The 25,167-nt window shown below is 43.6% G+C and overlaps 3 protein-coding genes across 4 annotated transcripts; 2 read left to right on the forward strand and 1 right to left on the reverse strand.

The window, feature by feature from the left end:
• The first annotated feature begins 458 nt into the window (after positions 1-458).
• atg101 (autophagy related 101) lies at positions 459-1,770 on the forward strand. Of its 2 annotated transcripts, XM_079214571.1 has the most exons (3): positions 459-870; positions 959-1,150; positions 1,218-1,342. In XM_079214571.1, exons 1-3 carry the CDS (start codon positions 619-621, stop codon positions 1,308-1,310), a joined length of 537 nt encoding a protein of 178 aa, XP_079070697.1. In that variant the 5' UTR covers positions 459-618; the 3' UTR covers positions 1,311-1,342. The 2 variants fall into 2 exon arrangements, with proteins under 2 accessions (XP_079070697.1, XP_079070696.1); XM_079214570.1 differs by having other exon boundaries at positions 959-1,770.
• Positions 1,771-4,954: 3,184 nt separating this feature from the next.
• Positions 4,955-8,034, reverse strand: zbtb21 (zinc finger and BTB domain containing 21; the record flags this gene model as incomplete). Its single annotated transcript, XM_079214311.1, has 1 exon — positions 4,955-8,034. Exon 1 carries the CDS (start codon positions 8,030-8,032, stop codon positions 4,955-4,957), a length of 3,078 nt encoding a protein of 1,025 aa, XP_079070437.1. The 5' UTR covers positions 8,033-8,034.
• A 5,238-nt stretch (positions 8,035-13,272) lies between these two features.
• umodl1 (uromodulin-like 1) lies at positions 13,273-24,956 on the forward strand (the record flags this gene model as incomplete). Its single annotated transcript, XM_079237925.1, has 17 exons — positions 13,273-13,363; positions 13,556-13,798; positions 14,038-14,184; positions 14,702-14,829; positions 15,072-15,255; positions 15,925-16,065; positions 17,651-17,767; positions 17,903-18,160; positions 18,362-18,474; positions 19,364-19,583; positions 20,133-20,270; positions 20,355-22,039; positions 22,191-22,351; positions 22,729-22,971; positions 23,881-24,037; positions 24,157-24,241; positions 24,769-24,956. The coding sequence occupies exons 1-17, from the start codon at positions 13,288-13,290 to the stop codon at positions 24,954-24,956; spliced, it is 4,284 nt and encodes a 1,427-aa protein (XP_079094051.1). The 5' UTR covers positions 13,273-13,287.
• Between the last annotated feature and the right edge of the window lie 211 nt (positions 24,957-25,167).

Below are 25,167 nucleotides of genomic sequence, written 5' to 3' on the forward strand. Positions count from 1 at the left end.
GTCGGCGCCGGACTCGCTTCGCGGCTCAACCTGACTGTACAAAGTTGCCGTCTTCTGAAACGGATATGTGGCACAAACTGTAAGTCCCAGAATGCACCGCGACGGTTTGCGAGAGTTTGTTTTTGTGACGTGGTCTCGCGAAACTGAAACGTATGACCCAAATTAGGACACGTTTTGGTATTTAGAGAGCCTTTTATGTGATTTTGTAAATACATTGGATCTAGACTCATTACAATTACGTAATGGAGGTAAAACATTAAAATTGAAAAGACTCCAAAAACACTCTGCTGATCCTCGCGACTTGCCGTAGATCCCTCCGCTGTCATCATCATCACCAGATCCTGTACTGTTTGGAGGAAACGCTTAACGCTAGCTAGCTTTTGTTTCAATGTTTACGTGCTCGGTTCGCATACTTTACATTTGGAAGTAGGTTAGCCTTTCGAGAAAGTACTGTTTTTTTGCAATACACCGAAATAGGATGTGTGGGATAGGCCCCGCCCATCCGTAGAGGTAAACAAAGTACAGCTTCGTCACCCAACGTGATCAAGCTGTTACACAGCAGCCATCGCCACCAAACTCAACTTGTCGCCCGTACATGGAAACAACAATCATTTCGCTATGAATTGCCGCTCAGAGGTTCTCGAAGTAACGGTGGAGGCGAGGCAGGTGGAAGAAGCGATGCTGGCTTTGCTGCACACCATTTTACTGCATCGCAGCTCCGGGAAATTTCACTACAAAAAGGAGGGCACCTACTCCATAGGTACCGTGGGCACGATTGACATCGACTGCGACTTCATCGACTTCACGTTCGTCAGGGTGTCCTCTGAGGAGCTGGACAGAGTGATCAGGAAAGCTGTGTCTGAATTCAAGGTAATTGGTGGGTTTCGAACCTGCGACTGTCTGTAACACCGCTGCAGGCCTATAATCTGATGCGTTTATTACACGCTTTTGGTTACAGGATGCGCTGAGCGGTGATGGCATGGGGCAAATCTCCCTGGAGTTTTACCAGAAGAAGAAGTCTCGCTGGCCCTTCTCCGACGAGTGCATTCCCTGGGAGGTGTGGAGCATCAAGGTCAACGTGGTCAACCTGGCCAACGAGCAGGAGAGGCAGATCTGCAGGGAGAAAGTGGGCGAGAAGCTGGGCGAGAAGGTCATCAACGTTGTGGAGGTCATAAACCGCCACGAGTACCTGCCAAAGATGCCCACCCAGTCTGAAGTGGACAATGTTTTCGACACCAGCCTCAAGGATGTCCAGCCCTACCTTTACAAAATCACATACCAGATCACAGACTCGCTGGGCACCTCTGTGAGCACGACGATGAGAAGGCTGATCAAAGACACCCTGGCCCTGTGAGGACGTGCTCCAAGACGGAGAGCAGAAAGATCTGGACCATTTGATCCATAACTGTATCTATCGTGATGCCTGACGACTCTTTTTGTCGAAGTTCAGAAACACAATTTGACAGCTGTTACTGCTGCTACACCCATGCAGTGTCGGTTTAGGCGCCTAGTTTGATGTGTCTGCTGTGGTTTCAATACTGCTTGTACCTTTTAAGAATCTTTATTATGTAATGTTGATTTAAAAGACATTTTTGTTTTTGCAAGCTTTCTCAAATTATTTTTACCTTTCAGCGTCTAGGAATGTAACTTAAACACAGTAGCAACTAACACTATATATCAGTTAAATTATTTCATAAATTGTGTTGCAGATAATGTCAAGTCTGTAAATTATTGTTAATCTTTGACAATAAATGTTTGTTGTAACTTGTGGTCAACAATCACAGCTCTTTCAAACTAACAATCAATTCTGTAAACCTCTCCCGTATTTTTATAGATGACAACATCTGCTGGCAAAGATCTTTTTTTCTTTCTTCCCTTTATGAAAAAGATATAGCTGAGTTTGCGAGCAGATTTCCTCATCTATGTGAAAACTTCCTCTCTGCACAGTTTCATGGAGTGTGACCTTACAGATGGGTAGGACAGGATTTCCAGTTGGACATTTTTCCAAATTAAAGCAAACACCTCCTTAGTTCACGCCCGAGTTTTCCAGCCAGAAATTGTCACCGTGGCCCCAAGCTTGAAAAACATCCCCTTGCTCCGGATTGTCTGCCAACTGGAGAACGCGCATGTCCGTTTTCACATAGTTACACAGGTGGACACGCTGTCTTTTTCCTCACCAGCAGTCACATTGACGGGTTGGGTGAGGGAATACATGGCAAAACATTTTTATTTTTGTGTATCCCTAAATCAAACTTTTGGTGACAAAGAAAATGCAGCAAATATCGACAGTGCATGTATACAGAGTATCAGGGATCCATTTCAAATAAGACGTAGTTAAAGAGGACATGTCGTTCTCAGTCGATGTTATGTGTCCTTGAGCAAGACACTTAACCCTGAATTGCTCCCCGTTGCTGTGTCTACGGTGTATGGAAAAAAAAGTCAGTCGCTTTGGATAAAAGCGTCAGCTAAATTAAATGTAATTCTCAGTTACAGGTTCATATCTGTATCTATATTTTGGTTTTCTCCTAAAACATATTTACGTGCTTTAATATAACCCCCACCAAAACAACTTTAGTTTACTCATTCTGTCTGAAAATAGCAGTTTTTTTTTTTTTTGTTAAACAATCCGTCTCTTTAAGCTCCTCAAAAAAAGGCTAGTCTGTTCTGATATGCAGTGCAGTATAGTGCACCTTTGCAAAGGTAGTCCGCCCACTGGTTTGTCTTATTTCCCAGTATATGGATTGGTAGGCACTCCAGACACCAACGTGTATGTGCACAAGTAGTGAAAAGGGGAGTTTTAATGATAGCGGCAGCAAACAAGCTCACTCAGGGTCAACGGACATCCTGCAAATGTAGTTCAATGTTTTTTTTAATCAAGCTTTAGATGAGCTCAGGGAAATGGTTACCGAAACATTCGAATACCACAAAAGATTGTATATATACTCCATTGTTACTCTTTATTACAGAAATGAAGCACAAAAACTGTAGAAAAACCTAAACACAAAACAGCTGCAAGTTTCCAAAAGCAACAATAATGCAACCAATGCTGATACAAATATTCATTATTGCAGTGAGTGCACAGGAATACTAAAAAGATCAAACCTTTGTTTACTAACAAAATTGGTACAAAATCGAGGATACAAACACTTCCATGTACACGATTTCTAAATCATTTCTGTGACGCTTTCCGGAAGTCTTTCATCACGAGAAATTAAGAGCACTATTATCAATACAGACGTTCTCCAAAGAATTTAACATCACAATGCAGCTCGCGTTTCTGAGGAAAACAAATTCCCATAGTTTATGTGGAGCACTCTTTGAATGCAACATCTCCCAAATTGTAGCAACCGTAATAATTTATGACGAAGGTCTAATCCATCAAGCCAAAGCATAACTATATACTTGTACAAGAATACAATTGTGAAACAACTGGAATACAATCAATCAACACAACCTTTAATAATAAATCGTTAGGGAGCAGGAACACTTTCTCACCATTCATAGAATAAAAGATCTGCGTCCTCATGCTTCCCTCTTCTTGAAAAGCCTGAGTCATAAATCATCTGAAACTCTGTTGTGCTTTTGTTTAAAGTAATATCGAAAAAAATATTTTCAAAATTGCATAAGGCCATTAAAGCGCTGTAAAGCTTGGTTAATTGCCACACATGCATTGCACTGGGGTGGTGGACTTTAGTGATTGAGAAATTGTGACTGTTTAATATATAACAAATTATATAATTTTCATTTCAATTACTTGATTTATAACCATAAACTGCATTACCATCCTGCAGTGTGCTTTAAAAACATTCTTCTTAGAGATTAAACCATGTCATTTAATATTTAGGATACTGTCAAAAAAACAATTTGACCCTTTTTTTCCATTACTAAGCTGGTCTGAGCACCTTTTACAAATGAGCTTTTTAGCAATAAGTTAGAATGATTCATAGTCATTAACCTGGTGAAAAAACAACAACTCTCTCAAATCTCATGATTGCACTCATCTCATTCATCTGTATACATCTAAAAAAAGATATGCCTCAAGGCGAGCAGTAAGGAATCCAAGTGAAAGAACTGCATGGAGACTGTACACGACTAATCAAGGCTGCATCCTGAATGCTAGGCCTAAAACAAAAAAAGGTGTCTGAGGTGGCTTTCATGTGCAGGTTGTGACTTTTTATTATACCGATTATTAAATCGACCCCTTTACACGAAATGACGCGAATGCGATAAGATTGCAAAGTGCAATAAGAAACTCAAATGTGAGAACCAATGCAGAGGAATGCCAAGTATGTAGAAACCAAACTACTGGACCTGTTTTTCATGTATCCTTACGCAGCCTAAAAACCTCAGTCAGTGAAAGGACCCAAGTGAACATTTGGGACAATGCCCCACCCACCCCCCTCTAACAGAATCAAACTGTTAATCAAAGTGCATATTGAAAGTCATTGTTGAGGCCACCAATATCATCTGAAGGGTGATATCTCTTCAAGGCGAGAGATAGATCCAATAGCAGGGTCAAAAAGCACAACTTTTGAATTCAACTGCGACCTCCATTAAAATTTGAAGCACTTTTTCCCCACACTGAGAAAACAATGTACATAGTTGCCACTTTAAAAGTGGCACAGCTGGTGCAACTTTGTCCCTTGTTTTCTCAAAAACACCAACATAGATCAATACAAGTAAACAACTGAAGGAGTTTAAAATAGATAAATGCTTATAGCTCATTGAAGGAAAAAAAAAAAAAAAAAACAGTTATAATCTCATCTCACAGAGAATTCTAGCACTTGATTGCACATTCACGTCTACACCTCTAATGAACATGGCCACTTCAATATATATGACATTGGAGGAAAGCAAACAAGCTATACATTCAGAGTCTTCCTTTTGTAGGCTGAGGTGTGTTTATTCTCATATGAAGTACTGTCTCAGTGCACCGCCACAACTGGTCTGGTGCTTACACGTGGCTGTGACTCTGCTCGTGGCTCCAGAGACTAAAGGCCGTCTTGAAGGTCCTGTGACAGAGTTTACACATGTACTGCCTCTTGAACGCCAGGGCCGAGAGAGACGGCGCGTGGTAAAAGAGGGTGTCTGATTCCTGAGGGCCGCCTGCGTTCTCCATGCTGTCTGACCTCGACAGAGGGCTGTGGCTGCCGGCTTGCTGCTCAAGCTCGGGCCTCTTCGCCTTGCTAGCCGACGACGAAGACGAGCCGCAGGGCTCCGGGCTGCTGGACTCCTCGGCTATCACTGCAGCCGCTGGCGCCGCCTGGGCGGCCTTGAACGCCGAGGAGGCCTGTGGGGAGGGCCGATCGGCGCTTTGAGGGGTCGCGGGCGGGGAGGGCGACAGAGACGACGGGTCCCTGTCGATCTCTTTGGCTCCGGGGTCGCTAGCGGTCGACATGTGGGACTGGAAGTGGCTCCAAAGGCGGAAGTTGGTCCTGAAGGCTTTGTTGCAGATGTGACAGATGAACGGTTTGATGTGGCATAGCAGCTCCTGGTGGCGGTCCAGGTCTTTGCGAGAGCTGAAGAGGTTTCCGCATTTCTCGCACGGCCACACACCGACTTCGTCGGGCCCCCCTTTGGCTGACTCAGAGTTCTCCATCTCACTCACAGCCTCCTCTAACGGCTCTTCTTTCACCACCAGCCTGCCGTGGTGGGTCATGCTCAGGTCCTCAGGCACATAGGACGAGTCTTCAGAATCGTACATCGGCGGACCCGAGGAGTCGCTGTAAGCGATGACCTCCCTCGAGCTCCCGGGTGCCAGAGGCTCGTCCCCGTAATGCTCCTCGCCGAGCATTTCGGACGCCTCGTCGCTGTTCTCCTGCTGCCTCAGGTGAATCTGGTCTTTAACTGTCATCATGTTGTGGTTGTGGACCTCCACCTGGTGGCGCCATATGCTGAAGGAGGACTTGAAGGTCCGCATGCACTCCAGGCACGTCAGTTTCTTGTACTTGCAGTGAGCCTCGTGGTCCGTCTTGACCGTCGGACTCGAGAAGCGGAGGCCGCAGTAGGGGCACACCGTCGCGTGCCGACAGCCCCGCTCGTGGTCGCCCTGCTCGAAGAGCGAAGACAGCTTCATGTTGCAGAGTCGGCAGGAGTAAACGCCAGCGTCTGCGTTCTGCTGTTGAATGTTCTCATCCTGCTGCTGGTAGAGGACGCTCTCGCTCTCCATGTCCTCGTCAGGCTTTTCAGCAGGGTGCGTTCTTAAATGCTGTCTGTACTGAGACTGGAACACGAACACTTTCCCACAGTAAGGACATATGAAGCTGGGCCTTGATCTCTTCTTGGCGAGTGCAGACGATTGCAGACCCTGCTTATTCCTCTTCAACTTCCAAAGCAGGGCTTTCTTGATTTCCCGCTCTCGCACAATATCGATCAGCTTCTTCTGAAACTTCTCATCGAGCATCGAGGAGCTGGAAGACGACGCTGGGTTTTGTAATACACCGTGCTGAGTTTGGCAGTGAGTCCACACTTTGAAGTTGGTATGGAAGCGCTTGTGGCAGATGTCGCAAGCATACGGCTTTTCGGGGTTGTGATACATATTTACATGGCGGTGTAGTCCTGCGCTGGACCTGAAAACCTTCAAACAGTTCCAGCATTTGAAAATCTTGTTCTGGGGCGGCTCACCGCTGTTTTCGTTGGAGTCGCTGCCGGCGCTCTGAGGTACCGTGACTGACACGTTCTCATCAAGCGAGAGGGTATGCTCCTTAAATATTTTGTTCTTCTTGAACGGGTACCTTCTGTTGTCCGGCCTATCCTTCCTTTTCCCAAAGGGATTGAAGTCTGACCTGGACTCTTGCTCGTAATCCGTTTGCAAATCTCTGAGATTGACTGGCAACGCATCTCCAACTGTGATTTGAATAATGTCCATGGGGTCTCCGAGTGGACTACTGGGCTCATCCTTCACATTGTACTCTCTTTTTACCTGAGTATTTTCATCATACCTGCTGGGGTACTTTGACCTGAGAACCAGGGGAGATGTTCTATTTGAATTGCCATTGTGAGCAGATGTTTCTGGCTGAGATGATTTCGACGCCATTTTGACGACCGACTGTTCGCGGTTCTGCAGCCCCTTGAGCTCCAGCGTGGGCGAGAAGACCGGAACGGGGCTGTCCATGGACAACGATCTCCGGAGGAGGCTTTTTATGAGCGGCCCGCTCCTGTCAATGGTCTGGCTTGGCTCACTGGCCTGACCCCGGAAGGGCACTTTGGTGTGATAGTGGGCCTGCAGCGCCTCGTCCTCCTCTTTCGTGTCCAGCTCAGTGCCAGACTGCAGCCCGGTGTGCTGCACTTCCGCATCACTGAAAGACACCGATGACGTCAGCTGGGGCCGAACGGATGTGATGTGCGACGAGTTCCCTTTTAAAATGGAGGCGTACGGATGGGTGGGCTTCCTCACAGCAGCTTCACTCTGCTCGGATGACTTCCTGCTGATGGCTTCAGAGTTTCTGAGAGATTCATACGACTTGTATTCTGATGGAGGCAGGGCGGGCTCTTGAGCCGAGTGGGGAGAAGACGATCTCTCTGATGCTTTTCTCTCATAATTCGAGCGAGAGGGATGGGTTGTGTCGTTCCGGACCCGACGCACAATGACGCTCCTTGTCTGGACGTCGATCTCGTCGCCCTCTGAGAACGAAAGCCTTTTTCTGGACACGCAGTAGGACGCATGGGGCCTTGTTGACACTATGTTGGTGAGGAAAGGGATTCCAAGGCTGTAGCCCAGCTCTTGGATGGCTGCCAGGCTGCCTTTGTCCACAAATAGTGAGGAGGAGTAAATGTAATTCAGAACTATCTCGAAGGCGTCGGGCTCACAGAAGTCCAGGTTCACAACTTTCAGAGACTCTGCGTCCGTCCGTGTGAACAGGACCTGGAAATACTCACTGGTGGTGGCCAGAACGCTCTTATGGGCCTGGTACCTCTGGTCCGCCACGACCAGGACCACGTCACACATCTGGCCCCGCAGGCGCTGCTCATTCAGAACACCCAACACTGACAGGGCATGGGAGGGGTTGCTGTAATGCACTAGGCTCTCCATGGCTGAAAGACAAGACAAGAGGATTGCATTTTAACGTCGGAATGTAAACACAAAGGGAGATCATTAAGTGGAGAGAGTTCGTCCACTGGTCTTTGGGGTCACAACACCGTCAGTGTCAGTGAAGTTCCATTATATTATCCCAGTATATGATGGAGCCTTTTATTAGCGTTAATCCAGCCCAACATGTGCCAATTATGTTGACATGTAAAGTAGCCTTGAGGTAACAATTGATTAAATATAATTTCAAACAGTGTCTAAAACTAAATCAATATGCATCTGAACAGAATAAAACAATGAACCAGTGTTTAAATGTTTTTGATTCAAACCAGCATGATTCTACTGCAGGTTTTGAAAAATATATATTATTGTAATGGTTGATTTATTAAAGGAAAGAGGATTTTTGTTTTTCACATTCACGCAATAATTTTACTTTTTACTGTAACTATAATTTAGAAGATATTGGCTGCCATCTGATGGTAAATAGAGGGAACAAAAAACCTTGAAATTAGTTTCATTAATTCAATAAATAAATGTTTAGTGATTATCTCAGTTAAGACATTACTGGGAAGTGTTATCTAAGCATATTTGCAAATAAATATATGGCCTGTGTGTCAAACAATAATGGGCACAGTAATGACACTTTTGATGTGAAGTATAATTACTGTGACTTAAGTGCAGCGGTTAGTTGATTAATTGAACGACAGAAAAATGATTGCCAGACTACTTTTATACTCAAATAAGCATTATACATGCACTACGAATTTAGGTATTATTTTTTCAAGTTGAAATGACGAATGCGATCCGCCAGTCATTTGTGAGGATCTTCTGCTGCTCTTTATTTTTTGTATAAAGTAATAGGTAGATTAGTTGATAATGAAAATAATTGCTGGCTGTAGGCCCTATTTTTCTGCCTGGTTGTTGTTTGTGGTGATGACTCGAGTTATGCAGAAGGAAATACAGAGCTATGTGCATTACATCATGTTGGGAGTCAGAAGGTATGGACATGCAGCTCAGTCAAGTCATCCTCATTGACACAGACAAATGCAGGAAGTTCAACAAGTTGGCCTTTAAAATAAAAGGCTCCAGCTCACGTGAACTATAGATCACCACCACATAAAGCATAAACATGTTTAACACACTTTTATGAAATAAAACACTAACTTTCAAAGAAAATAGCAGCATTTTATGCAGCAAACGGCCTACACTTCACATGTGTGACTATTGTTTAGGTCGTCATCTACTAATTCAATTGATTGTGATACAAGATGCACCAGGATCTGGCTGGTTTACCACCCATCTGTCCTGAGGGTTCAATATTAAAACAATTTAAGTTGAATATTAAAGCAATCTCCCTTAAGTAGACATTGAGAATGTTTCTGCAATGTGCACTAAATTGCCACTTTATGGAGGTACAGAAGAGTGTAGGTTTAGTTTCAGAAGTGTAATTTAAGTTACAGGTACAATTAAAGCAATCTAGCATTTTGGAAATAGTAATATGTATATATATTTATTTTTAGAAAATATAAAACAATATAAATGGTATGTTAATCTCTGCTGTATTGTTAAGGCACTAACTTAAAATCATGATTAGTTTCCTTACCAGAATACATAATGTTGTATTGGCATCTTCACAACAAGGAACCCTTTACAGCCCTTCATTTTTATTCATGTTTTATTCCAGCACTTTTTCTAGGAAAATAGCAGCTGTATATAAAAATAGTTTACATTTTAAAAAATGTAACCTAAAAAAAACATGCCTGCAGTTATTCCCTTCAGGCTGCATATAGCCATGTCAACCTCCACCATCGAGTTAGGGCTGCCTGTCAGAGACGCCAAACAAATATGCTCTGAGGTGATTTTTTGAGTAATAAAATCAACCCGACACACCTGAAAGCCAGGAGGGGTAAAATAAATATGATTTTGAAACATTTAGGGTCATGGCCCCCTGCAGAAATTAAACAATTGGAAGTATGCTCAAATAGTAAATACACAAGCGCAGCATTAAATCCTACTTTTATGTTGGTTTTAATAAAGTTGTTTTTTTGTGGGAGCTGATTTTTAGCACTTTATGACAACGTTTGCAGCAGTAGTTTGAGGTGCTGTTAGGACCATCATGGAGGTAGGGCTGTTGTAAGACACTGCATTAGTTTTTAAGTAGGTGTACTAAACTGGCAACAGAGTGTATTTACATACAAGTAATAAGACACCAATTTGTTAGAGTTTGTTGGTATTGCTCAGATGAACACGTCAAACACCATCTGGCTATCGTCATGCAACATGTTTTTACAGAGCATTGTGGCAGAGGCTTCTATTTGGGTGCATTGTAATTATAATGTCCGAATACGAGAACAATTACATCTTCACCTAAAAAACGTGATTAGCATATTTATTTGTAGTTCCTTCGGGCTTTTATTTTGAAAAAGGTGACCGGAAGACGTGCCACTTATGTTGACGCGTTCTAAAATAGGCTCATGGGCACTGGGCAGAAGCTTCATTCATTCATGAAAAAAACCAACAGCGCTCGGTTGCTTCTCCGTCCAAAACTTGTGAAGAAAGCAACAGCGAATGTTCGCTCGTGTCATTTTTTTTTCCCGCGAGGAGGAAGTCGCGTGAATGCTTTTCGGCGTCGGATCGCAACGTGAGACGTGGCTCAAATTCACATGACACGTTAACTTCTCCACCCGAGACGCCACTTTCAGTTCAGATAGACCGGGTCACGAGTTGCTCGTTTCGGGCGGACAGAGAGGGTGTAAAAGAACCAACGGCTACGGCGGTTTGGCTTTAACGGTTCTACCGACTCAAGAAGGAGGCGGGGAGGGAGGGAGGGGGAAGTTGAGCGCGTTTCAATGGACTCCACCGCGGCAAATCCCGGAATGAAAACACAGTCGGTGCAAACAGAGAAGCAGTTAGAGTGCGCGCGAGAGAGAGAAGGGGGGGGGGAGAATGTGCCCACTAACTTACCCTACCCCCGGTTATGTTTAATTGTTTTATTATAAAACGGCTCAACGCGGCCTGACACGGCGTAGCGTTAGTTGACGACTGCAAAAATGCGTTGTAGCTCGTGAGGTTTTACAGCAGCACAAGCCCCCTTTCGAGTTACGTCAGGGAGGAAAAGGAAAAAAAAACGCTTCTCCTTTAACAGCACTCTCCCCAACTATGTTTCTCCCTCCGTGCTAATTTCAGCCTGCCGGTAAGTTTGTTAGTCTGGCCACACTTACCCTGCCCGTCGTCAATACGCTCTCTCTCTCTCCGCCACACAGCCGCGACTTTATTCAGTGTTGCGTAGATTTCTGCGCGCTGGTCGTGATTCCATCCATCTTGAATTTGACGTCATCCCACACCAGGGATGAGGTCATCGCAAAGACCGCTCGTCACGTGCACTGCGCTCCGATTGGCCGGAAAGAGGACTCGGGGGGCGGGGCCAACGGAAGACATAACACTGAAGCTAATTTAAAGGGATAGGTCATATTTTTCGTTTCTGTTTTCTTGCCTTGTTTTTCTTTTGGCCAAAGCTTGATCACTGAAGTTATACTCCTTGTTGCCACTGACTGTACGAGAGCACTGCTCTGTAATTATTTTTAAGTATGGTTTACATTAAGTTTAGTCAGTTCTCTATTTAGCTTGACGTTAAATCACAGTAAACTGCCCAAGGGTGGAGGTTTATTACTACCTTTTAAGATTTTAGCTATAAAATGAAAATATATATATATATATATATATATATATATATATATATACACACATATTAGATATATCTATTATACATGTGTATATATGTGTGTGTGTATATATATATATATATATATATATATATATATATATATATATATATATATATATATATATATATATTTATACATGTGTATATATATATTTATACATGTATATATGTATATATACACACACACACATACATATATTTATACATGTATATATTATATATGTGTGTGTGCGTGTGTGTGTGTACACACACACACGCACACACGCAGGTGTATATGTATCCAACAACATAGACACTGTCTTGGTAGGTTTAGATTTAATCCTCCCCCCTAACCCCAATGAAACCAATTAGGTCTTTGATTGAATGGAAGTCACTACAGAACAGCAGTGAGTTGGTGTCATTACTGGCATCCTGTGGGGACTTGTTGCTATGTTGATTTGGCCGGTTCCCAGGATGCTACAGTGGCATGACCCAATCAGGTGCGGTACTGGTGGTGAAACACATGCAATACGGCCTCAAACCATGTTCTGATGAGCTGATAATTTTCATTTTGTGGTGTCGCTGTGTGTTGTGACCTCAGCTGACTCAGCCTGTAGCCCTGCACCTCCCATCCACATGCTCCACCGCGTCAGCATGTAGCAGGATCACTTAATGACTGACAGAAGGTTAATCAAGCACAGTTCCACAGCTCATTACAGCTCATAGGAGCGCCATACATCAATCCCCACATTTAGAATACACATTTGGGAAAATATGCATGAAAAGATTTAAAGGAGTACAGACGATCTGTAGAATTTTCTTTCATCAAACATGGAATGTATATTTACATTCTTAAAGTCAAAGTGACAGAATGTTGTCTTTTTTTTTTGCATATCTTTGGCAGCCAGAAGCATCCCGCTGCTCGTTCATATAACGAGAAAGAAGACATGTGGGAACATGGCAGGGAAGTTCTCACTCCTTCTTACCTGCCGTCAATGGCTACACAGGCTGTTAGTTCCAGCAGCAGAGAAGCACTGCCATGGTTACCTGTGGAAAGCAAGTCTTTAGGGACTCCTCCCATCCCACGTCTCTTACCCTGGCATCATAAACATGTTTACTGAAACAAAGAACGAGCAAACTGACAACTTATGTATTCTACAAAGATACAAGTGAGGCCTGAACTCCCCTTGTGAAAATCATATGACCCCAAAGCTTCTTTTCTTTGCCTCACAAGCTTGTCATGCTGCCATACGGCACGGCAATGCAAGGTATCGAATTGTCTGAATATTTGAATATTCTTGCAAAAACTGATATCATTTTATCACACTGACAAATGGGACTCCAAATGTTTTCATTAATGCGATACCTACCTGCTGGCTGTGGTGATTTTGTGCCATCAGGGACTGATGGTGGTGGAGGGAGGGAGGAGAAAGACAGCCACAGAGGATTTAGTCTTTGAGTACGCCCTGAACAGTGAGTTATCACCATCTCAAAGAGGAGCATGCACGCACAATGTGGTCGTTAGCTGTATGGTTGGGATTTTAATCTGTGGAAAATGAATTGGATGCTCTCCGTCTGGGTGGCGACGACCCTGCTGGCTCTCTGCAGGGGACAAAACTCTGTGAACGAAGGTAGGCCTCCACATAGAATTAACACGAAGCTCAATATGTACGCATCAGTTGCGAGGATGCTTTGCATGCTTTACATGTTTTTGCTTTTAAGTAAGCCGAAATCAAGCAGCATCGTGAGATGTCCAATGTCAAAATGTCATTTCGCTACCATGGAAACCAACAGTTGAATTGACGAGATTCCTTTTGTTCTAGGGAACAGCCTGTCTGCGTCTGGCTACCATCTATGTGTTCGCAATGAGACAAGGAATGTGAGTTTCCTGGTGATGCACACGGTCCCCGACACTGTGACGAAGCCTTGCGGCGGCTGGCTCCACTGGAAGACATGCACGGTCACACTGTACAGGGTGACCCATCAGACTGAGCGGAAGACGCTGATGGAGCAGGTGATCGGATGCTGCGGTGGCTATGAACAAGTCGGCCGTTACTGCGCCCGGCGTGAGTGTGCCGCACATCACATATACCCATCAAAGTATAGAGCACAGATTGCTCAGCGTCTTTGTGCGAGTGTTGATCAAAATGTGGCGGTATTGCAAAGCGTGGAGCGCCAAAGACAGTGAAGTGATCGGCGTGACCTTTCGGAGTGAGGCGCTGTGTGCAAGACACCAGATGGGAGCACAGAAAATATCTCGCTGATAATATATGGCCTGTAACGTGTTATTTCCTTTTGAATGAAGCCGTAAACAGGAGTGCTGAGCTCACTGCCAAGCCAGGATCCTGTCCAACTGGAGATGGAGTGTGTCCCAGATTTGGAGACTGCGAGTGGGACATGGACTGCCCGGGCTGGCAAAAATGCTGTCGCTCTATCTGCACTGATCCTACAAGTTAGTTGAGCTTATTGCTTTTTTCATTTTTAATAATCTGTTCTTAAAAGTAAGCAAGTATGCTTTTAAGTGTGCTCTATCAAACTTAAAACAGTCCCTCCTCTGCAGATTGTTTGAGTCAGTTCGGCAGAGTTGAATGTTGTTTGTCATGGTGAAGGCGCTGCAACATTGGTTATGCAACTGTGGCAACAAGTTGCAATTACAATTGTAATACAACAGTAGTACCTGTAGAGAGGAAGGCCTGTGGTTTATCAACTTCACCGTTGCTTTTATCTTCAAAACCAAGTCAAACGAATCCAAACATTTCTGTATTTAGAGACTGTAGAAAAATGACGAGTGTAATATCGGGGGCACATTTATTGTATTTTCTTTTTGCCGAAGAGAGGGAAATCTGACAAGATCAAGGTATGGTCATTTTACATTTGATCATCCTAGATTTTTCATCTTTTATTTCAGCCTTACCAGTAGCTGCACAGATCGGTTTGGGTGTACCAATGCTTTTAACTTAATTTTTTAGGCTCTGCAAATGATTCTGAGACTGGAGGAAACCAATTTAATGCAACAGTGACAGTGAAGACAGATTACCTGCAAATGATGTCCAGCGAAAGAGGACTTCTGAACCACACTCGGTTGCTTCAAGCAATGGTAACACAACTACTCATACTGATACTGCTTCTAATGCAGCTATTATACTTCTGCTGCTTATATGATGTATGACTACACTGACAAGATCACGAGCCAGCAACCAATACTTGCTCCTGTAATTATACTTATTAAAACATAGAACATATATCTGTTTCTGAGTCAATTAAGATTTTCCTTTAAAAAATAACTAAAAATGTCACATTGATTTGTGTGTGTGTGTGTGTGTGTGTGTGTGTCTCCAGGTGACTGGAGCTCTGCAGTCTGGTGTTTCCGTTTATTACCTCAGCTCACAGCCCGTGCATCCCTACAGAACCGCCACCTCGCTGCTGATTGGCTGCAACTCTGCTCTCTCGCTGCACAGTGTCACGTCAAAGCTGCACCTTCTCCTCATACACATACAGGAGGTGACGTCTGTAAGCGTGGAAGGTGAGGAGGAGACATGCTTGTTCTGCACAGCAGCAGCAGTCCCATCTCCCTGAAGCTGCTCTGGGCTTCTCTTTTTCTCTCTCTCTCTTTCTTTTCTTCCTTCAGAGAAACGACATTCTTGTTTAGTTTTGAGAATGATTCATGTTGCAGAGAACACGGTGTTCAGGAAAGAATGACTCAGTCGCACCACAGTTTCCTTCTCCCACCACTTCTGTTTGAGTGACAGTCATCTGTGGGATGTTTCCTGCTATAGCGGAAAATAACACCAGAGCGAGCGCAGACACACACGCGCACAGACGCGCGCACACACACACACACACACACACACACACACACACACACACACACACACACACAGATATTAGTCATACTTTTACATTTGCACAACAACTGTGCCATACAATCAAACAAAGACCAAGTCGCCTTCCAAATGTTTCTTTAAAATAATTTCCTTCTCCACACTGTAAACACAAATGTGATTAATTGCTTTATGCCAGCGTGAAAATGTACTATTATTGTTGCATTATTTATTTATTACTTAGCCTTTAAATAAAAACTACAAGAAGACAAAGGAATTAAGTCCAACTTGTATTTCACATTCCACCTAGTGATTCAACAGCATACATCTATCATCGTAGCCTCCTCATACGTCTGTATTTCTGGTTGCAGATGTAGATGAGTGTGCTCAGACTGCTCTCCGTCAGTGCTCCCTTCATGCAGACTGTAACAACACAGTGGGCTCCTACCGCTGTGCATGCCACCAGGGGTTTATTGATGTTGACCCCAGGAACCCTGGAGCGCATTGCGCAGGTTAGACTGTGTGTGTGTGTGCGTGTGTATCCGTGTGTGTGTGTGTGTCCATGTGGGATTCATAAAACCATCCAAAGCATTTACTTGCATGGTTTTTTAACTCAGAAAACCTTTTATCATCTACAATTGCTTTGATACCACCTCCAGAGCACGAACATGATGGTAAACATTTTATCAAATTCAAATAGAGATGTGTGATTCATTGTTATCGTGTTTGTTTAAAGATGGAGAAGGAAAGAGTGAGCTGGAATGATACACGCTTCTTTGTGTATTTATGTGGGCTTCATGTTCTTACCAGGATGACATCATAGGGAAATGCCCTCAGATTTTCACCGTCTCGCTAAAAGGTGAAAGTCAGGAAACGAGGCTAAAAACACAGCGGAGGCAGGTTCATCACCCACACTGACAGCTGTGGAAAAGAACAAAAGTAAAGAGACACAAGACATGTTTCATCGAACTCAAACATAGGATTATTTTGGTAGGGTAGAATGATAAGTGATACAACTTGTCTTGTCTTAGGGAACAAACCAAGACCTTGTAAGGAAGTACAGGCCTCACTCAACATGTGCCAAAGTAGTTTCTCAACACTGCTGCAACCAGGAAGTTGAGGTCAGATTTAGTGCGACGACATTTTGTCAACACCACAAACCTCACCGCCAGGCTGGGTTCTTAGCAGGGTCTGAAAAGTGAAACCAAAGCATAAGTGCCTTAAACTTGCATGCTCTTATGGGGGGCGACTGATGTTGTTGCAAAAAGAAGTCAGATTCTATAGAAGTCTATGAGAGTCTGCTTCTCTCTTGATTTATTCCCTCAGTAAACATTGTAAACATGAGTTTATGTCTCAATCTCTAGTTTCAAGTCTTCTTCAATACAACATGATGTTCATTTAGTAAATGATGGTCCATTTAGAGTCAAATGGCCACTGCATCATATTCATATTTAAACACACATGTCACTTTAACATACACTTACATTAACATTATCTGTTTATCTGAGCACTTTATCTTATACTTAATTTAATACCCATTGCACTGTTGTCGTTGATTGTTGTTTGTCTCGTCTACACTCGTCGCACCTTCCACCATGAAAAATTCCTCGTTTGTGTAAACATTCCTGGCAAATAAACGGTTTCTGATTCTGATTCTGATTCTGAAATAGACCATAAAAACAGGGTATGCTTAAGGGCGGGGCTACAAGGTGATTGACAGGTTGCTAACTTGTTTTGGTCTTGTAGCTTTGACCCTTTCACAGTGTGTTTTTATTTTTGGTCGTCTAAAAATGTCCTATTCAGCGTTTAAGTTGCACTTAGCTCCACCATCTGGTGTCGCCAAAAAGCCAAACTCGAGGCTTCAAAACTGTAGTCTACAAATCAATGGGCGACTACATAAGGAAGGCGTTCACTTCTCATATCCAGTCTGTGGTATTTAGAGAGATGGTAAAACTTGCCTTCTTTCATAGCAACGTGATGTCAGCCATGCCAATCAAACTCTGCTGAGTTTCTCATCAACATTCCTCTGTGACACATTCATATTTTGCATCAGAAACTTTGATTTCAACATTAATAACTCTTATTCTTTCTTCCCAGCTGACGTCAGGCCGACGACCACCACAGAGCCCCCGCTCACCTCCCTTACACCCACGAACACAGACCCTCTGAGCATGAACTCAACTGACAAGCCACCTCTGCTGACAACAGCATGTTGTAAGAAACATTTCTCTAGCTGATGTAGAAATATTTATAGGACTCGTTTGACATTTTGGAGAATATTTGCTTGCGATACATTAGCATAATTCCCACGATGAATGAATGATAACCCCCTCTATCACCGCCTCCCAGCGCCTCCCAGCATCACCAGAGCGTGGTCGGCTAACGTCACTGGAACCTCTTTCCGCGTCTACTGGTCGAGCCGGTGTCAGACGATCCAGACATACCAGGTTGTTCTGAGGAGAAGGTCAGAGGTCGTTCAGTCTTGGATGACCAACCAGACCGTGGTGGAGGTGAGGGACCTGCAGCCCGGGGTGCTCTACAACGTTAGCGTCGCGCCGTGTTCCTGCGGAAACCAAGGGGCCGCCCTTGCTATATCGGTCAAGACTGGTAAGACCTCGCAACTTAGATGCAACCACTGATTATTCTCTCAGGCAGTGATACAGTAAGCAAAGCGATAACATTTCCCTCGATGACTAATGTGTGATGAAGATAGGAGAAGACATTTTTAATCATTGGGGCCAAGGCTGTTAAGAGGGTTGACATTTAATTGTGGAAAATGTGTCTACCAAGTACATCTTTTCTTTGTAGATGCTCAGACTCTAGACGCCACAGCGCGACTCACCAACATCCAGTTCACTGCTGATCTGCACAACACCAGTAGCCAGGCCTACGAAAACCTCACTGAGAGCATCATGGAGGAGGTAGGAGTGTCCTTTCACCGACTGATTGTGTAGAAGCTGAATGTGATCTTTCTTTCTGGAGAAGCAACAGCTGACAGGAAGAGACTGAACAAACTGGTAAAGAAGGCCAGCAGTGTGCTGGGGTGTCCACTGGATGCGGTGGAGGTGGTGGGAGACAGGAGGATCTATATATATATAGTATATATCTGTATTTAAAAGGGACCATGTAACATATATGTCACCATTTGATGCAGCTAATTCGCATCTGTAGTCCCTTGACAGACCATAACAAACATGAAACAAGAGCAAACAGTACAGGATAAAATACACAATACAACATTATATGGGGGGAGAAGGGCACACAATACAAAGCTACAGCAAAAGTACAGCACATTAAAAATAAGTAATAAAAACCGTTAAAAGTAGGTAATACAAACCATTAAAAGCAAGTAACACAAACCATTAAAAGTAAGTAATACAAACCATTAAAAGTAAGTAAAAAAAACATTAAAAGTGAGTGATACAAACCATAATAATTTGGATTGATGGCTATAAGCTTTCATACCTGATGAACAACACCTCTGACCCCATGCAGGACTCTGGCAGCTCTGTACAGCTCCTTCAAACACTTCAACCTGTGCAATATTAATACACTGTTCATAATAGTTATATGTATTCTGTCTGTGTGTGTATATATATATAATTCAGTATTTTAGATGTATTTATTGTTTTCTACCATCTATTATTTATATTACTTGTTTGTATTCTCTTGTGTGCACTTTATCCTGTTCATTGCTGTAATCCTGCAAATCTCCCCACTGCAGGACTAATAAAGGAATATCTAATCTATTGATTCATCCATCCTCCGTCATTATTCTGAACGCGGGGTTGTCGCCTTTGTCGCCAACAGATCTACCAGACTCTGTCTCCAGAGATGAAGGCCATGGTGGATTCCGGCCTGGTGAGAATCGACATCAGAAGCTTTTCCCCGGGGAGTGTAGTGGTCGACTTCACCATCGTCTTCGCCCCCAGTCAAAGCCAAGACATCGCTAATGTGTCCACAGCTCTGCTGCACTCCCTGATGAACAGCACCAAATACACGGTTGATAAAAACAACACAAGCACGAATGGTATGTCTCTTTATATTCTCCTTTGGAACAATGTGTTTCATGGAACCAAGGCGGGTCAGTATAAAAATAGGAAGTGCTTCAGAGAAGTATTTTTTAACACAAATTTCATTTTAAACATCAAGAGTTTCAATTGTTTACTTAAGGTTAGTACCACTCAGCCTGGGAACACATTTTTATAATATATTCTGTGGCTCTGATAAGAAGTCTGATAAAAAAAACCTGATGATGTCATTGTGGTTGTCTCAGCTTGGGCTTGAATACTTCACATTCTTATCAGAAAGCCAATGTTACAAACAGGGGGCAGGAGTTTGAAAGATATAGGCATTTACAAGGCAATTGGGGTATATGGTGCTATGGAGTTGCATTGTGGGAATTGTAGGATGCAGCGTTTTTTTGTATCTTGGTGCATACCAGGGCCTTAAAGACAACATTTTATGTCAAAAAGCAATGAAGAGATATGAAAAATTGTAGTGTCAGACAAACAATCTGTAAGCCAGGAACCTTCTAAAAAAGCTGACTTACTGAGCCCAATATTTTTACTTTGTGCAGATTTTAATGAATGTGCTTCAGGGGAAAATGACTGTTCTCAGTGGGCTACATGTTCAAACACCTGGGCCTCCTACACATGTGTTTGCTCGGATGGATTTGTTGACAATAACCCAGAAAGGCCAGGGCGAGCCTGTCAAGGTACGGTCTCACAGTGTGGTCATGAGAAAGACTTGTTTTACACAGATAACATGCACTAAATAACCAGTGTTTTGTCTTGTGCAGAAATCGCAACCACCACCACTGCCCCAACAGCCAACAATACTGCCAACAATACTGCCCCAATAGCCAACAATACTGCCCCAACAGCCAACAATACTGCCAACAATACTGCCCCAACAGCCAACAATACTGCCAACAATACTGCCCCAATAGCCAACAATACTGCCCCAACAGCCAACAATACTGCCAACAATACTGCCCCAACAGCCAACAATACTGTCAACAATACTGCCCCAACAGCCAACAATACTGCCAACAATACTGTCAACAATACTGCCCCAATAGCCAACAATACTGCCCCAATAGCCAACAATACTGCCAACAATACTGTCAACAATACTGCCCCAATAGCCAACAATACTGCCAACAATACTGTCAACAATACTGCCCCAATAGCCAACAATACTGCCAACAATACTGCCCCAACAGCCAACAATACTGCCAACAATACTGCCCCAACAGCCAACAATACTGCCAACAATACTGTCAACAATACTGCCCCAATAGCCAACAATACTGCCCCAATAGCCAACAATACTGCCAACAATACTGTCAACAATACTGCCCCAATAGCCAACAATACTGCCAACAATACTGTCAACAATACTGCCCCAATAGCCAACAATACTGCCAACAATACTGCCAACAATACTGCCCCAACAGCCAACATGACTGCCCCAACAGCCAACAATACTGCCCCAACAGCCAACAATACTGCCCCAATAGCCAACAATACTGCCCCAACAGCCAACAATACTGTCCCAACAGCCAACAATACTGACGACCGTACAGCTCCAATAGCCAACAATACTGCCCCAACAGCCAACAATACTGCCCCAACAGCCAACAATACTGCCCCAACAGCCAACAATACTGCCCCAACAGCCAACATGACTGCCACAAAAGCCAACAATACTGCCCCAACAACCAACATTACTGCCCCAACAGCCAACATGACTACCCCAATAGCCAACAATACTACCCATATAGCCAACATGACTGCCCCAACAGCCAACATTGCTGCCCCAATAGACAACAATACTACCCATATAGCCAACATGACTGCCTCAACAGCCAACATTACTCCCCCAAAAGCCAACAATACTGCCCCAACAGCCAACAATACTGCCCCAACAACCAACAATACTGCCCCAAAAGCCAACAATACTGCCCCAAAAGCCAACAATACTGCCCCAACAGCCAACAATACTGCCCCAACAACCAACAATACTGCCCCAAAAGCCAACAATGCTGCCCCGGCAACCAACCTTGCTGCCCCTGAAATCAGCCCTACTGCCCCAACAACCAACATTTCTGCCTCCGCAATCACCACTACTACTCCTATAACATCTACTGCTGTAACAACCACCACTAAAACCACAGCTACTGCAATGATATCCAAAACGTCTACCCCTACAATCACCGTTGCCAGCCCCACTACCACCATTTCAGCTTCTATGACCACCGATACTGCAATGAGAGCTGCCGCAAATGTACTTGGGGCCATCTCAGTCCAGTGCAAGGTTGCTGTCATCACTGTGACAGTTGCCAAGGACTTTCTCCTGAGAAACAAGATCAAGGAGGACACTCTGTACTTGGGCTCGCGAGAATGTACCGTCAATGGAGGCAACGCCAGCCATGCCCAGCTGACTGTGGCCTGGAATGAGTGTAACACCAGTCTAGTGCATGTGAGTTTTGTAAAAGTGATATGTTTGGGAAACTTTAACATTTTCCTACGCTCTCACATGTTGCACGATGCTTGCCAGTATTTGGTGTGTAAAACTAAAGTGCGTTAACTCTGTAAGTGACCCACACTGCTCGCTCCATCTGGTAATTTAGAACGAAACCTACTACACGGCATCTGTAACCCTGTTCAACATCATGGAAACGTACACGTCAGACAACGGAGAAATGGAGGCACCCAGAATACGGCTGAAGGCTCCCATCATGTGTACCTACACGAAGAGCATGCTCATCTCTGCTGACTTTGGCTCCATGGGGTACCAACATGCTGTCTTTATTACTTAGCATGCTTCATGCATTTTTCTAAACAGCCTCAGAGCATCTGAGTTTTTATTTGCTTTCTTGACAAGAGTTAGATGACCTTAGCTTAAAGACTGGCTCTTATCAAAGGAAACTAATTCTGCCAATCGGCACCTCTAAAGCTCACTAAGTAACCAGTAGCTCACCAGTAACATCCTTGACTCCTGTTAAAGAAGTTCTCATTTTTATACTTGGGGTTTTGCTGAGATTAAACAACGATCTCGCATGTTATTTAGTGGTGCTTGGATAGGCTTCTTTTTTTTAAAGCTTTTCGTTCTCTGTTTCTGTTGTATTTATGGCTCTATATTTGTTTTCTTTTCTCACCCATCTCCAGGTATGACATAATCAAAGATTTCATCTCCGGCTCGGGGTCGTTCCACGTGACAGTGCAGCTGACGAACGGTACAACGCCTCTACCCAACAACCACAGCTTGTCCTCTGACGAGGCTGTGGTGGTGGAGGTCAGCCTCAACCCCTCTTCAGAGCAGATGAAAGTAGTCATCAACAAATGCTGGGCCACTCCCACTCCCACTCCCACCCAAAACCCCAAAGACAGCCTCACCTTCCTTGAGAACAGGTCTGCTTCCACCCACACGACCACTATTTATATTGCTATCAGTCTTTGAGCCGACTAATTTGTGTACTTTTCCCCTCAATTAAATTACAGCTATTATTTATCATTTTACTATTACTATTACTGCTACCATTACATCAGAGTGTCTCAATCGCTAGACATTTAGGCTATACTGTATATGGAGGTTTGTTTAAAAAAATGCAGAATGTTCAAGCCAAGAACGGCCTTGGTGGCAAAGATATTTTATCATAATCTCCTCCTGAGATAATGATAAAATAAACCCACAATCTCCAGGTAATGGGATAAAAGAGACCCCCTTCTATGCTTAAATATAACGTCAAACATTAAGTTCCAGTTTTTAAACCAACAAGTCAACCGAAAGGCATGAATAATTGTACATTATTATAATTATTCACTTCCTTGCTTGAGTTAGATAAGAAATTTGATACCACTCTCATGCTATTTGAATGAAGTTACAACCAGCGGCGGTTAGCTTAGCGTAGCACAGACATTTTTGGTATGGATTAAACAAACGAGATACAAGATATTCCTTAGCGAGATTTAGAAGTGCTCTGAGGCCGATTTTGTCACGAAGCTAAGCTAACTCTCCTGGCTGTAGCTTCACCTTCGACAAACATCCATGAGAGTGGCATCGACCTTCTCATCAAACTGATGGCGAGAAAGCAAATTATTGTATCTCTCAAAATGTTGAACTATTAACATGAATGTATATCGTCCTTATGCACTATTATATATATTTGTAGCTACCATTGTAGCAGCAGGGTTTCATTGGAACCTGAAACGAATAATTGGACATTGTTTTCAGATGGTCCTGTCTCAGTGTAATCAGACATACTGCATATCAGATGCAGACCAAGACTTCAACAAAAGACTTTTTCCTGTTCTCCACAGCTGCTCCCTGAACAAATACACCAACGTGTTGATGAACGGCAACTCCAGCACATCCCGCGTATCCGTGCAGATCTTCTCCGTCGTCGACCTGGACGTGATCTATCTGCACTGCGTGGTCTACATCTGTGTGGAGACTGGATCAAATACCTGTGTGCCTGTGAGTGCAACCTATTAAAAACAACAACAACCTTGCAGCTTGGTCAGCACATAACTAATCCCCCACTCTGACGGAAGCATTGATAGTCATAATGTTTCTTTCTCTATGTTTTCTCGCAGGACTGTCTGCAAAGAACAGCTCGGTCTTCAAAAAACATTGGAAGAGCTGTCGGTTCTTCCGGGGCTCTGCTGAAGTCATATGACGGTGAGTACTTTTTCACAGAACATCTACTTTTTGCTCTGCTGTAATATGTGAGGTCCTGTTAGAAAGGAAGGGATTTTAAATGGGAGTCAAAACATGGGATTTAACTGCAGCTGAAGTAGCCATGGCACTTCACTGACGAGCTGACCCGCTTTAAAAGCAGAGCATCTATCACGATCTTCAGTATCCATTATAAACGTGAGTGTCTCTTCATTTTTAAATTGTAATGGGACAATCTATCTGTTGTATTATGGCTGTCTCTGCCATCCGTGTGGTGGAGAGGCCAGTTAAAGTAGCCGTGCTGAAAACACACACTCCAAAAGCCCTGAAGTTGATAAAGTATCTTAATTTGGACTCATGAATTGATTTGAACATTTCAGCTTTTTGAAAGCGTGCTGAACGCTCGAGTTTGTTCGAGGAGCCAGTACTTCAAAAAGTCACAGTATTTAAAATCATCTCTTTCTTTTGTTTAGTTGATTAAGTGACTGTATGTTAACTGATTACTAATTCTTCGACATATATTCTTGCAGGGTCCTTGGAGGAGGAATTTAGCACGCTCTATATAGTCGGCCTCGCCTCTCTCGGAATCGGCCTGACGCTCTTCGTCATCATCGGTTTCGTCTGCATTTTCTACTTCCACAGGAACCGCATTGGACACTACAACTTCAGCGCCAAACCCAAGCAGGAGACCTTCACCTACCTGGTCTTTAACACCTGAAGGTGCAGCGGCACCCACAACCAAAGTCACTGAATTAGAAAAGAAAAGCTGTCTAGCAGCATCAGACACATTTGTTAGGCCATTACAGGTACAGCTGCCACTGGGTGGCACTGTTGCACCATTCATATAGTAGCTTTAATGAAACGTTGCATATTAAACAAAGAATGGAATGCAGATTATTTATATTTATATTTTATGTCCTCTAAACATA

Source organism: Taurulus bubalis, assembly GCF_910589615.1.
Source record: "Taurulus bubalis genome assembly, chromosome: 2".
NCBI lineage: Eukaryota > Metazoa > Chordata > Actinopteri > Perciformes > Cottidae > Taurulus > Taurulus bubalis.